Raw genomic sequence first — 14991 nt, forward strand, 5'->3', positions numbered from 1 at the left:
ACTACTATCCGCCTATGCAGAGAAAATGAAACTACGGCCGATAACCTCCCGGAAGTAGGTAACCTCCCTTTTGTCCCGCTGGCTAGCGCCCTCTTTTTCCGGCAGCCATCATGACTCCTGTTCCTGTGCTCTTCATACGGCTAAGTTTTTTCGTATTTTCTGCCTGTCTGTCGATTCTCTGGCGTTCTTGATTGTTATCAAATTATGTCTCCAAACAGGTCAAAAAAGCAATTTATGCTGATAGAAATCAATTTCTGGCAAAACAAACCAAAGGTAAAAATCAATGGAGACTGAAATAAAACTGTGTATCAAGATCAGCTTTGTTTGATTTGGCACAAGTTGCGTCCCAGCTGACTACACAACAGCCTTTGCTAACTCTGTGTCATATATGTCCACCGCTGATTGGCCAAAACGTCTCTGTATCTTTGGCACACCATGTTATTCCTTTGCTGTCAAGGAAAAACAATTTTTCATGTTTTTAAGCCTTCCAGTGCTTTGTAGAAAATACAGCAATCTGATACATGCTTTTTTTTCACTTAAGTTTTTTTAAAGTAAATAATCAGAATAATATATGTAGCACTTTTAAACATCTCAAAGCTCTTGAAAATGACATGTCTGTCACACACACACACACACACACACACACACACACACACACAGAGCACAAACACAATCACTCAAACATGCATATACATGTATGAAAGAAACAGCTGCAGATTCAATAACCACAATGGAGACAAAAACTACAGAAACGGAAACAAACATCCATAGTTTGACAGATTACAGAACGTTAAACAGATTTTTTTTTATTTGTATTTCTTTTTATCACAACAGATTTCTCTGTGTGAAATTCGGGCTGCTCTCCCCAGGGAGAGCCTGTTGCTACACAACAGCGCCACCCATTTTTTTGTATTGTTTTCCTGAGTACAGTTTTATTTGTTTTTCCTATGGAAGTGGATTTTTCTACAGAATTTTGCCAGGAACAACCCTTTTGTTGCCATGGGTTTTTTTTACATGCGCTAAGTGCATGCTGCACACAGGACCTCGGTTTATCGTCTCATCCGAATGACTAGCATCCACACCACCACTCAAGGTCTAGTGGAGGGGGAGAAAATATCTTCAGCTGAGCCGTGATTCAAACCAGCACCCTCAGATTCTCTCGCTTCCTAGGCGGACGCGTTACCTCTAGGCCATCACTTCACATACCTGCTGTCTAGCGAAGTCAGTGGCATTGTGCCGAGATGATCCCCCAGCAACAGACGAATCGGCCATAGCCATGATGTTCAGAGGATCCCGCGACGTCTGCAGCTGGAAAAAGTTAATACCGGCACCCACACTGGTGTTGACAGTGACAGCTGACAGAGGATTCTGCAGGCGAACATCGGCAGCCTGAGATGCCGCCACAGTCTGTCGCTTTGCGCTGGTCGCCAGGCGTGATGCGGAGGGATAGGTGCGAGATGACGACTTTGTGCTGCTGCCTCCGTTCAGCGTCAGATCCACTGAGGGGAAAAACAGTGTCGAACAAAAATTTTTATTTCATTTGATGAAACCACCCTTTCAATGATTTTCGGTTTACAGTTTCTAGGAAACTGTTAAACTAGCCTCAGATACAGTCTGTACCAGTGGGTCTTGGAAAAGAATGCGTTATTAAATTTCAGTTTTAGTTTTAGTTTCTAGAAAACTCATGATCAAAATGTTCAGGTTTCTTTTGTCTATCTGTATTTATTTTACAATCAATGTGAAATTTTCTATACAACATTGTCAGGAACAACCATTTTGTTGCTGTGAGTGTTTTTACGTGCACTAGGTGCCTGCTGGAAAGGAAATTTTCTACCTAAAATTACGTTTAAGTAACATACTTACCGTGACCCACTAATGCAAACTCCGGCAGGGGTCTGACATTCCTGTCCTGTGCAAACTACTATCTGCCTATGCGGAGAAAACGAAAGTAGCTACAGCCGATAACCTCCCAGAAGTAGGTAACCTCCCCTCTGCCCCCCTGACTAGCGCCCTCTTTTTCTGGCAGCCATCATGACTCCTGTTCCTGTGCTCTTCATGCGGATAAGTTTTTTCGTATTTTCTGTCTGTCGATTCTCTGGTGTTCTTGTTTTCTGTCCAATTATGTCTTCAACCAGGTCACATAATTATATAGCTCGATTGGGCGATCGCGCTACTAAGTGCCTGCTGGAAACAGGATTTAACACAGAATACATGAGCTTATCGTCACATTGGAAGAATACCACTCATACCACCACTGAATGTCTAGAGGTGGTGGGAGTAAAAATCCTGACCTGTGGATTCAAACCCATAGGCACTCACTTCACAGTTATGTATACCTGATGCCGTGCTGCTGTCTAGGGACCCCAGCACCTCCAGTTCTAAGGCACGCTGAATCTCATTCCGCGGCCGATGAATGGCATCGCGGACACGTCCCAAATCCTCTCGCCCCGCTCCGGACCTGGCCAGTGTTGTGAGGTCGACGAGGTCGCGCGAGGCAGCCGTGAGGTTGATCCCGGCCAGATCCTGGGGGTGAAGGCCGACACCACCGGTGGCAGAGCTGTGAGTGCCCCCATCCACTACTTGGCCCGCAACCACATCAGATGCTGACAGCTTTGGAGAGACAAATATATACAGTTTGACACATGGTAGATCTGAGGCTGACAACTTTGGAAAGACAACTGTACACATAACACATGGTAGATTTCAGGCTAAGAGCTTTGGAAAGACAAATATACACATGACACATGGTAGATCAGAGGCTACAGTACAGTAGGCCTCCTTCGGTCATGGCTGACCATGGATAGAGTATATCCAACCTAATGTCTAATTGGGCTGTCTGCTTGGACTAAGCAGCGGAAACACACACACACACACACACACACACACACACACACACACACACACACACACACGCACACACACACACACACAAAGTAGATCAGAGGCCAAGAGCTTTGGAAAGACATATATATACACATTGACACATGGTAAATCAGAGGCTGACAGCTTTGGAAAGACACAGATACACACTGACACATGGTAGATCATAGGCTGACAGCTTTGAAAAGATAATTATGTGCATAACACACGGCAGATCTGAAGCTTGGTAAACACAAAAGTACCTAGGAAGTCTGGTGCATCCATGAAACCTACATAACTTTACCCACTCGCAATCACACCAGAGACCAATAGCTTTGTGAAGACAAACACTGCTGATTTTACATCTACAAAACTATCATATAATTTAACTCCTATTTACTGTATCTCAATGATTATTGTTTTTTTCTGTTAGAAATAAAACAAATTTCAGTACAATGTCAACCCAAAAAAACAGAGTACTGATGCCTAAACTGCTGGGTAAAATTACTAAAAACACTAAAATTGTCATGCTCACAAAAGCCCACTTGTACGGTAAATAAACGAATGTGCAAGCTGCAGCCCATGAATGCAAGAAAAAGTACAATCTATCATGGATGTGGGTATGTCCGTTATGTAACTGATAATGTTGAGGCAAAATTCCCAGCTACCTCATCACAAGGCTTCAGCTCGTCTTGTCTTTCGTTCCTCTAAATTTGATCACGTCTCTCCTCTCCTTCATGCTTTACACTGGCTCCCCATACAAGAAATGATTATTTATAGAGTCATCTTTCTTTGTTTCAAGTCCATTAAGGCTTCTGGTCCACACTATCTTTCTGATCCCATTCATCCTTACATACCCTCATGCCAACTCCGCTCTTCTTCTGACACCCGCATGCTTAGGATCCCCCCTGCTCAAACCAAAACGTATGGCCAACGCAGTTTTTCATACCAAGCCCCCTTTCTTTGGAATCAACTTCTGCAGCCTCTCTGTCCTGTATGCTGGCACACATGCACACACGACACACACACACGCACAAAAGAAAAGTAAAAAAAGGAAACGCGCGCGTCTTCATGCAAGCATGTGCAATACACACACACACACACATAAATAAACACATCATACCATAGCACGGTCAAGGTCCCGCTGGTTATAAGGACTAAGGTCACGAGGCAAGGTGGCAGGGTCAAGGGCGTAGGAAGTGGAGGCCAGATCGCCTGGAGCGGAGCGCTGAGGCAGGGAGATGGTCTGCCCCACACTCAGGTCAATCTCCCGCTGCAGGCCCACTATGTCAGGATGCAGGCCTACCAGTGTGTCCCTGCTACGCACACAAACAAGCAGAGGACAACTTTTCCTCACCATCACCACAATTTTTTTTTTTTTTTTCTGTACTGATAATGAATGAAGATGAGGACCATGATGATGCTGTTACGGAGGGAGGTCCATTTTACATTTGAGAGGAGGCTGGACTCCACCCTGCCTTTTAGAATATATCCCAGCATCAACCAGATCTTCGACTTTAAAGATTTACACACCTGCAGTGTTGGTCAGGAATTTTGACCATAGAAGCTGAAGTGGATGATCCTGGACTGAGTGGTGCCTGTCTCCACATTTGAGTCCTCAGCACACTCAACTCTGGGTAGAAGCCAACCGTGGGCTGGAAAAAAAGCACCTTTGATGGTACCAGTCATTTGGATGAGATGATAAACCGAGGTCCTGTGTCAAGCATGCACTTAGCGCACGTAAAAGAACCCACGGCAGCAAAAGGGTTGTTCCTGACAAAATTCTGTATTAGAAAAATCCACTTTGATAGGAAAAACAAATAAAACTGCACGCAGGAAGAAATACAAAAAAATGGGTGGCGTTGTAGTGTAGCGATGCCCTCTCCCTGGGAAGAGCAGCCCGAATTTCACACAGAGAAAACTGTTGTCATAAAAAGAAATACAAATACAAATACCTTAACCCGCACCCTCCCAGTCCTCAGTCCCAACATAAACCACATCTCCACAAGTAGCTGGCTCATCATCAACTTAAAATCACATGATGAGGTACATTTCTGGATGACTGTGAAAACACTAACACCTACTCTAGTAACAGAGAAGGAAGGTTTTAGCATAAATCATTTCAACTTGCCGAAGGATGATATGTTCATGTCTGTATTTGCCAAGAAAAAAAAGAAAACTGACTGTATACATAAAAAGAGGCAATTTTTTTCCCTCCACCTTGCTATGTGGGCTGAAAATAACCCATTTTCTATGTACAGGTGTGCTGAAAAAGACCCATTTTCTATGAATGGGTGTGCTGAGACCCATGAAATACATGAAAGGACACTACCCAAATGGAAAATAATGGATCTTTCATCTCAAGCAGTAAAGGAACATACTAACAAAATACAAAAGTGGGCCAATTTGCCACATGAAAAACAAGAAGGCATACAGAATCCAAAATGCGATACCTACAGAAGGTCGACTGAACGTCTGCTTTCAAGTCCAACCTAAACACAAATGTCATTGCACAGTCAGTACACAGTATAACCTACCTGGAAGTCTGTGAGGTGAGGTAATCCATGGCAGACCCTCGCTGCCCGCTGTCCACCAAGTCCTTGGGTAGCAGACTCACATCCAGGTGTCGACGGTCAAAATCTGTGTGCATGCTCACCGCATCCAGGTCAACCTGAAAAGGCAATACAATTACAAACAACGCCAAAGTTAAACAAGAGAATCAAAGCCTTTAAGGCTCAGATGTGATAACCACTTAATCCAACAGAGTAATTATGGAGAAAAAAATGACAATGTAATGTTTTATTGCATTATTGTTAATAATGTTACATTGGGGAGCTATAGATTTTTCATCTCTGTTCCATCTGTGGATTATGAGAACATGAAACAACTTGTATGCATGCCTCAAAAAAAAAAAAAAGAAAGCATAACTACCCAAGCAGTTGGGTAAAACTGGTCATATACAAATAAAAGGGAAGTTAATGTGGAGTCACACCCCTTCAACTTTGTTAGGCTGTCAATACAGAACAGGCTGAGGAACAAGGATTTTTAAAAAGTAGTTCTGGATTATTTGTAAGTGACCAAAACAATAACAACAATTCCAGCGTAAATCATCTGAGTGGTGGTCTGGATGCAAGCCATTCGGATGAAACGATAAAGCATGGTCCTGTGTGCAGCATACACTTAGCACACATAAAAGAACCCACTGCAACAAAAGGGTTATTCCTGGTAAATTTATGTAGAAATATCCACTTTAACAGGAAAACAGATTGTAGGCAGAAAAAAATAATTAAAAAATGGGTGGTGCTCTCAGTGTAATGACGTGCTCTACCTGTCAAGAGAGCCCAAATTTCACACACAGAAATCTTTGCGACAAAAAAGAAAAACAATACAATAACTATCACCTACACAACCACTCTTTTCTATTGTCACTTTCTGATTAAATGCTCTATATACAGTAACTTGTGCTACTATTGTTCCTACTACTGCAAACAATAATAATACCAATATTACTAATGATAGGAATAATAGGAATATTACAAATACTAATAGTAATTATAATAAATCTTATTATTATCATTATCATCGTTATAATCAACCTGTACCCCTACAACCATAACTACCACCACTACCAGCCACAAACAAAAGGGTTCACCTGTGCCGAGTGGTAATCTGCCTGTGCTGCCAGAGACCTGTCAGCAGCCTGGCCGGAATGAAAGGCGCTGGTCTGCTGCGTGCCCTGACCCGAGTGATAGGAGCCGGCATGCTGACCAAGCTGGTCGCCCCCGAGAGCGTGGTAGTCCTGCTTGGTCAGACTGCCCTGCAGTCGCTCTCCTGCAGTCGCCCCTGAGTAGTCCAACTGACCCAGGCGGTCAGACTGCGAGGCCACGTGGTATTCCTGCTGACCCAGGCGGTCCGACTGCTGCGCGGAGTGGTAGTCCCCCTGCCCAAGCCGATCTGACTGCTGGGTTGCATGGTAGTCGTTCTGCACCAAACGGTCGGCGGACTGACCTGAATGGTAGTCACCACGGGACAGGCGACTGGACTGCTGAGCAGAGTGGTAGTCGTTCTGAGCCAGCCTCTCGGCGGTCTGGCCAGTGTGGTAGTCTGCAGAAGCTAACCGATCCTGCTGCTGGGTGGAGGAGGAGGAGGAGGAGGAAGAGGAAATGTGGTGGTAAGACTCCAAACCCAGGTGGCGCTCCTGGGTGACCAGGTGGTCATGGTAATCCGACTGGTTGCCGGGGTGTCTGCCGCCGTTCTCCGCACCGACTGTCGCATGGTATGCGTCCCCTTGACTCAGCCGGTCCGTGGCTGTGGAGTGGTAATCCCCTTGGCTGAGCCGCATGGACAGAGCGTCGACGGCCGACTGGGTGGGGTGGGGGAGGGTGAGGTGGTCGTTATAGAGGCCATGGCCTGTCGGGGAGACAGGGGAGAAGTGGGTGGGGAGGGTGGTGGTGGTGTTGCTGCTGAGGCTTGTGGAGGTGGCTGCTGCAGCCGCCCAGACGTGGTACTGACTGGCCACACTGGTGCTGTTTCCCGCCCCATAGCTCCCTCCCTCCGTCAGCGACGGCGTCAAGGAGAAGGGACCCCCATCATCACTATCCATCCTCAGCCTTCATTCATTTCAAACGTTACAGCTTCCTGTGCATTGCTCTTTGAAATAAATGAAGCCTCACCCCTGCTGGCGTCTGCACCAGCGGTCACGGAATAGTATGTGTATTTCAACGCTCTTTTCAATAAATGAAGCATCACAGGCTCAAGTTCAATGCTAAATGTATCATTTCTTTCTGTTCGTAGTCAGCACTTCTTCTTTTGACCTTATTACTTTTGGAAACCTTTGGAACTGTTTTTAATCCAAGGGTTTCCTAGTGGATTTTTCTTTCCAAGGTATTGTGTTAAATGACAACCTCCCGCTTCTTCAGTGTAACCTGCAAAATAGGTTTCAGAAAAAAACATTATTCACACACATACAAACTTCTCAGAAATACATGGTCAAAACACCATCAACTGTGTTATTGTTTGAATTGGTTCACGGTTGATAAATAGAGTATATATGTATAATATGTAGATGATCATGCCACACCTCTTCTGCATCAGTTACACTGGCTTCTTATACAGTCTCATTCTCTTGCCTTTTGACCTTTTGACAAATCTCTTCCCTTGTATCTTTCCTCTGTATTAGAAATGAATGAACCATGCAGAATGTTTAGATCCAGTTCTGAAAAGATGCCTAAAGTCCCAAGAACTAATTCCAAATGCGTAGGCTCAAGTCCCCCTATTTTGTAATTCTTTACCTGTTCTGCAGACATTGCTGTACTCAGCACAATGGATAGTCCAAAGTTTGTTAGCCAAACATAATTTTATGCCAGAAATACCTTAATGCTTATGTAACCCAGTTTTCGTGCAGTTAATATTCAATGTATGTATGCTAGAGAATGAGACACACACACACACACACACACACACACACACAGAAAGAGAGATAGAGAGAGACAAAGAGGGACAGCTGTGTGTGCATGCATGCATGTGTGTTACAAAATATATTTCATTCCAATCTAAGCCTTAGTTACTTAATAACTCTTTTTTGTTTGATGGATCTTGAAATGTGCTTGATTTTCATTTGTAAATGTATTGGATATTCTCTGTTATCAAAGAGCTGTTATGATGTTTTTGAGTCATATAAATACTAACTGGATGATGTAAGGCACTACATAGTATAAGCAGCATTGGTACTGGATATTGAGCCATAGAAAAGTTATGTCGTGTTATCATTATCATTATAAATATTTGTTATGTTCTGATCTTTATCACAAACCTTATCATCTTCTGCTGGTGCATGACACCTTTAACATTCTTAATTTGAATGATAGAGTAACAGATATCATGGTAGTAGTAGTAAAATATAATCATGAAAAGACAAAACTACCTCATTACAAGAACAGCATGTGTGCTTTTATCAGTTTTTGCTTAGCTGATTAGTCAAAATCCACAAATTTTCACACACACAAAATGCTGAAAATTCACAAACTTTCAAGACCTGGAGCAGGTGTTGATCAAGTTTGAGAGAGAAATGGTGTGGGTCCCTATCTCACTGCATGACACAAAGGTTGTTTTTTTTTTTTTTTATTAGTATCAACTGGTATCAATGATTGGTTGAAAATACATTCAGTGGTTGAGAGAATTTTGTTTTGTTTTGTTTTTCTTTCTGATAATGTCAAAATATATAACTTTATGTTGCTGCCCCTTGTCAAAAGATTTCTAGGCGGTGATAATAAATAATTCAAGTGTCCTGTGTCAGTTTCTCTAACCAATGTTAACAGAGCTTAGATCAGTCGATCTCTTTTGATTTACAGTACTTAAAAAGTGAAATCATATTAATGAAATTTTGGCAAAAAACGAGTTTGGCTTTTAAAAAATTGATGATTTCGTATAATCATCAACTGTGAATGTCAATATATTTAAAAACTTTCTTCAAAGTTCAAAACATTACAATCGTGCCAAAAGCCTGATGACCAGGGATTTGTTTAACTTGTTTCCCAACTGCAAACTGAATAAACCTGAAATCTGAACGAAATTATCAGAATAATCGATTATCTCTTTTCATTTATGTTCGAAATGAACAACTACCACTTCCTTGAGGACATCAGGAACTTCAGTGACAGATCCCGATACAATGGTAACGATGTGATCTCACAGTTCGCACTCACATGCTGCCCAGTGTTTTCGTCACAACTCGATTTCTAGTTTCCGTTCCAAGATGGCTTCCGTTAGTTTGATCGCGTAAAGAATTTACAAAAATATCATAAAATCGCCGCATAAATCAAAATTTCACACTATCAGATGATACGTTTAATCCTAAGTTATTTGTAGTTCAAACTATACAGTACCGGTTTGGATCAGACCTTTCCAGTTCAGATGAAGTTTTCTGTCTGTTTTCAGTCGGGAAAACAGACTTGAGTCAGCTGGCATGACCTTGTCCTTGAGGCTGCGATTTCATTGGACAATGATATATTCACATCTCATTAGCAAAACAGACTTTACACACGTGTTGTTTTAACAGTAATCAAAGATGCAGGGGAACAGTGGGGCTAATTAATGAGGTTTCACGTGTATTGATTTTATGTTTGCATATATTGCAGGGATTAATTGCACGAACATGTGTGACCTCATTTTCAAACTTTTCAAGTTTACACTTGATGACCTCAATATGCACTGACGGTCTGTGCAATCAAGTTTTTGGTTTTTTGTGTGTCTATTTTCAATAATAGAAAAGAAAAAAAAATAATGATAATAGATATATATATATATATATATATATATATATATATGTATACACACACACACACACACACACACACACACACATATATATATATATATATATATATGATAATAATAATAAGAAGAAGAATGCTCACGATGATGTTGATGATGCATGGCCAAAAGAGCCCTTCTTTTTTTCTTTTATTTGAATCCAAAAACCTACATTCGGCAATATCAAAATGTAATTTGACCTGAATGATCTTCAGTCAATGTCACGTTCAATTCAATCCTATTGTGCATTACATCTCTTCTTTTATTATAATATTAACCAAACCAAGACACATTCTATATCATTGAAAGATACGCTGATTCATTTTAGAAAAATATGTAAAACAGTGAAACGATTGACCTCCATTGTTATTGCCAAGGAAATGTCATTTTTATTTTCTGCACACGGGGTTATTTTCACCGCGAAAAACTGCCTCAGTTGAAGGAAATCGCTTTTCCAATGCAAGAATTTACAATTCCGATTGATTTATCAAGCAAAAATGATATAAAACCAAAGAGTAAAACCAAAATGGGTTTTATATCACTGAATAAAGACTAAACGTTTGTCCAAACCATCTCGAGCTCGATGCATGTGGGCAGACATCTCTCTCTCTCTCCCTCTCTCTCTCTCTCTCTCTCTCTATATATATATATATATATATGCAGACATATACACTCACGGTTTTGACCTCAGGGGCTTTGGTGGAAGATATCTAATGAGTATATATACATTATTGTGTCTGCAAAGTTTTTATGTCGTTGTGTTTTGTTTTGTTTTGTTTTTGTTTTGTTTTTTGTTTTTTCGCATATGAATGGTTTCATCGGTTTGGTTCGGCAAATCAAGCCAATCATATGCTGTTTGAACTGACTAACTTGTGGACAGCCTATCACGTTCAACTTGAACATTTTTTTTTAATTGATACTCAGTGTTATACTGATTCGGGCGGGTTTTTTATCCGAGTCTTTTAAACACTGGAAGCGCCGGGATCTCTTTATTTCAACACGTCTGCACCGGTGTGGCCGGCGATCGACTGACAAGTGAATTTCATTCAAGGCTGATAAAGGGTTCATGGAGAAACAAGACTGATTCGACGTGACTGATTCCAAAACTCCTTGATTGTGACCCTGACTAAGATATATTATTAGTCTGGTCTAATATGCATGTTTCATTTTAAAAATCAGTGGTACCTTCTTAAAGCCCAATGTGTGTATCCAGTGTAAGTTCTTAGTAAAGACGGAACAACGGCAGAATATACTATAACAAAATACTGATGTGCAACCTTAATTTTGTTCGGCATTCACGGCCGGCCGGCAGACCGTCTGACTGGGAGAGAGAGAGAGAGTCAGCCAGATTTATAACTATAGATCGAAGAAACTGAGAGAGACCACTGAGAGAGAAATTCGGGCCGTGCGGAGATGCCGCGCCTCGTAAAAACAGGTAGATCTTCGCACAACTGAGAGGCAGTTTCCGTTTGTTCATTGTAGTGCATACATTCAAATTTGTGTACCAAGATATCAAAGTGGATTTCTTCAGCAACTAACAGAATTTTGCCACTGAGAGGACAACACGTACTAAAGCTGAAATTCCACTATGATAGTAGACTGGCCAGAAACTGAAGCCGAATCGAAATTCGCACCAAAATGCGGAAACTGAAATTCACCATTGCCAACCTTTTTACGGTATTACTTGAACTGGAACTGTAATCAGACGTTTGAGGCCTGTGAAGGCCTTTTCGTCGTCAATTCAGTTAGATACGGTATACCAGCATGCGTAGCCTAATGATAGCATACTGGATCATTAAATACTTGGAGAGTTGGCCCAATGAGCTTCTAACCTTGTCTTGAAAGATGACATGGTTGGGGCAGTCACAACACTGTCTGGCAAACCGTTCCATTTATTAACGACCCGCTCAGTAAAGAAGGAACTGCGCACTTTCAGTCTATAATGTGATTTGTTTAACATTAGAATATTACCTCTTCTGTCCCTATACTTACAGTGCAGGTGATTTTTCGGGATTTGAGGTCTTGTAGATCCCATGTATGTATTTACAGCAATCAGTCATATCTCCCCGCTGCCTCCTGTGTTCTAGACTGGGTAGCTAAAGGAAAGCGAGTCGTTCATGATAAGGCTTGTTCTTCAAATGACCAGTCAGTTTCGTTGACCACTGATCGCTGGACGTCTTCCACCTCTCTGCACAATGTTTTTGACTGCGGGTTCCAGACCGAAAGTCCGGCCATATTCCAAAATGGGTCTTACTACCCGCAGGGATTTGAACAATTTAACAAACAGGTCTTCAGAGAGGTACTGAGTCGAAAGAACGCCTGATTATACCAACCATCTTGTTAGCCTCTGCAGTAACTGTTGCCACATGCGTCTTAAAATCCAGCTTGTTGTCAATGTACACTCCCAGGTCTTTCACCACGTCACTCTCAGCAAGTGCCAGGTTGTATTCCTCCCCAATGTTAGTTTTCCCTTTCATGTAGTAAATCGCTTCCGATTTGCAGTTTCCTGGCTTCACTGCATTGCATTTTTCTGGATGGAAGTGGAGGAGCCACTCTCTAGACCACTGCTGTAAGTTGTCTAGGTCATCTTGGAGGACTTGTGAAGCCCCAACCTAGTCACCGTGGCTCTGTGTGAACAAGTTCGTGTCGTCTGCAAACAGTTTCACATTGCTCTTCACTTTGCTAGGAAGGTCATTAATGTACAACAGGAAAAGCAGGGGTCCTAGAACACTACCTTGTGGGATACCGCTTGTGACGTCTGCCTGCTGTGATGTTGTTCCATTCTCAACCACCTTCTGCTTCTTTTGAGACAGAAAGTCCTGGATCCAGAGTAATACCCTGCCTGACACTCCATGTGCGTGGATCTTAGAAACAAGTCTGCGATGCGGAACGCTGTCAAACGCTTTCTGGTAATCAACTGATATAGATAGCATCAATGGAACCACCTCTATCTAGGGTTCTTGTCCAGCTATCCAATACGTCCAACCATTGCGTAGCACATGAGCGTCCCTGAACAAAACCATGTTGTTCAACGTTGATCAGGTTGTTGGCCTCGAGATGGTCTATGAGCTGGTCCCTTACCAATGTCTCAAGGACTTTACAGAGAATGCATGTGAGACTCACTGGTCTGTTGTTATTTGCTACGATCTTACTTCCCTTCTAAAAAATTGGAGTCACAAATGCTTCTTTCCATTCCTGTGGGAGCTTTCCTTCTTCCATTGATTTCTGAAACAGTGTCGTTATTGGAACTGCTAGGGGTGTGGGGTGGGGAGGGGGCGGGGGAGGGGGGGGGTTCAGGCAGTTCACCTCCTCCCTCCAACAAAGCCAAAGCCATTCACCCACATTTCGCTCGAACTTCGTTGCGAAACTTTTCTTTCGAAAGAGTAATCGAAATTTTAATTTTCGCATGATTTCGCGACTCAGTGAGGCAGTATTCTGATGAGATTCTCCATCACCAGGCCCATTACTTAAGTCAGTTGAGCATTAATGGCTTCCTTGCCACTGCATCTGGACTTTAAAATGTTGTTCACCATATATGTGCTTTCAGTTCTATTTGTTTCTCATTTCTTCCCGGTAGTCTAATCAGTAAAAACCGGGCCGTATTCAAAATCACTTATCTCATTCTTTTCGGCACAAATTCAATTGCAATTTTATTGTTCTGATGCCATGGTTTCACTGAATAAAAACTGGTGGCTAGATTTCGTGTTTTTGGGTGGATGACATTTTTTTTCATCGAATACGAGTTTCGCATCATCTTTTCAAGTCTGTGGATTTATATCGCTGGGGTCAAGTTCTTTTTCAGTGCGCCAAGTACGTGCTGTACACAGGACCGGTTTAGTCGCCTCATCAATCACCAAAAGACTCAGTAGACGCTGAAGTGCAATTGATTTTCTGATGGACTTACTCGGTCAGTGAGCAATGCACTAGCTGAATCTGACAAAGTAATCCATTGAGTCCAGGTCAGTTGATGTTCATGCGTGCACATGGAGAGAGACTAATTTCAATGAAACACTGTGAAAAACTTGGAGAATGAGAGAGATGGGTTCTGGAGACTGAGACACAGCTAAGTTAGCTAAGTCGACTGATGAAACACGGAAGGCAGATCGATATACAGACTAACATTCAGCTTCATTAACAACTGACACTCTGGACATGCAGTTGTTAGTAACTGCAACGAGATAGTCAAGCTATAAAATGAAAGAAGCCCTAAAATAATGTTCAAGTCCAAGAGTTACGAAATCGCATGTGGGTTGTCTGTTCCAGCAATGTAGGACTGCACGGAAGGACAAAAGAGCGATAGATGTTACCACTGATATTTTTTTCTCAATCAGAATAATGATGATTTATTTATTTACTTATGTAACCGTGCCGTGAACCGAGTGGTACATTATAAAGGGGTTGCAAAAGAATTACTATTTCTGAATTTACAGGATAGATAGTGAAGGACAGAAAGCTCCTTCACACAGGCCAAGGACATATAGAGGCTAGTCACAAAGGGTTTTTCTATTGTTTTATTTACGATAGTTATAAGGAGAGAAGAAAAGAAGATGAGAAGATAAGAAGACAGTGCATCAGAATGTTAGGCAGCTGTGTGTGTGACAAATGAGCGTGTGGACAAAAACAACACTTTGTGAAGACTGATTGGCCGAACTCTGAATGCTGAACAGCTTTCTTTTCAAATTCGATTATGAATAACGTTACACCACACGAGTTACCTCAGCATGTCAATGGTTGGATACCGTCACTTCGGTATGTGCTGTAAGTTGAACTACAGTTAATTGTATCCAGCTGAGCGCTTGGCTACAATCTATTTACCTTTTA

The 14991-nt window shown here is 42.1% G+C and overlaps 1 protein-coding gene across 3 annotated transcripts in view; it reads right to left on the reverse strand.

The window, feature by feature from the left end:
- Window positions 1–9815, reverse strand: part of LOC143301459 (uncharacterized) — a 15731-nt gene extending 5916 nt beyond the window's left edge. Inside the window, exons 1-6 of one of the 3 annotated variants that reach the window (XM_076615762.1) lie at window positions 9744–9815; window positions 6512–7784; window positions 5397–5530; window positions 3983–4178; window positions 2337–2610; window positions 1207–1499 (exon numbers count right to left, since the gene is read on the reverse strand). In XM_076615762.1, the coding sequence (XP_076471877.1) occupies window positions 1207–1499; window positions 2337–2610; window positions 3983–4178; window positions 5397–5530; window positions 6512–7462 (1848 nt within the window). In that variant the 5' untranslated portion in view covers window positions 7463–7784; window positions 9744–9815. Of the gene's footprint in view, window positions 1–1206; window positions 1500–2336; window positions 2611–3982; window positions 4179–5396; window positions 5531–6511; window positions 7785–9483; window positions 9564–9743 lie in introns of those variants that run through there. The other 2 variants (XM_076615764.1, XM_076615763.1) reach the window with 2 other exon arrangements.
- Between the last annotated feature and the right edge of the window lie 5176 nt (window positions 9816–14991).

Source organism: Babylonia areolata, chromosome 27 (genome assembly GCF_041734735.1).
Source record: "Babylonia areolata isolate BAREFJ2019XMU chromosome 27, ASM4173473v1, whole genome shotgun sequence".
Classification (NCBI taxonomy): Eukaryota; Metazoa; Mollusca; class Gastropoda; order Neogastropoda; family Buccinidae; genus Babylonia; species Babylonia areolata.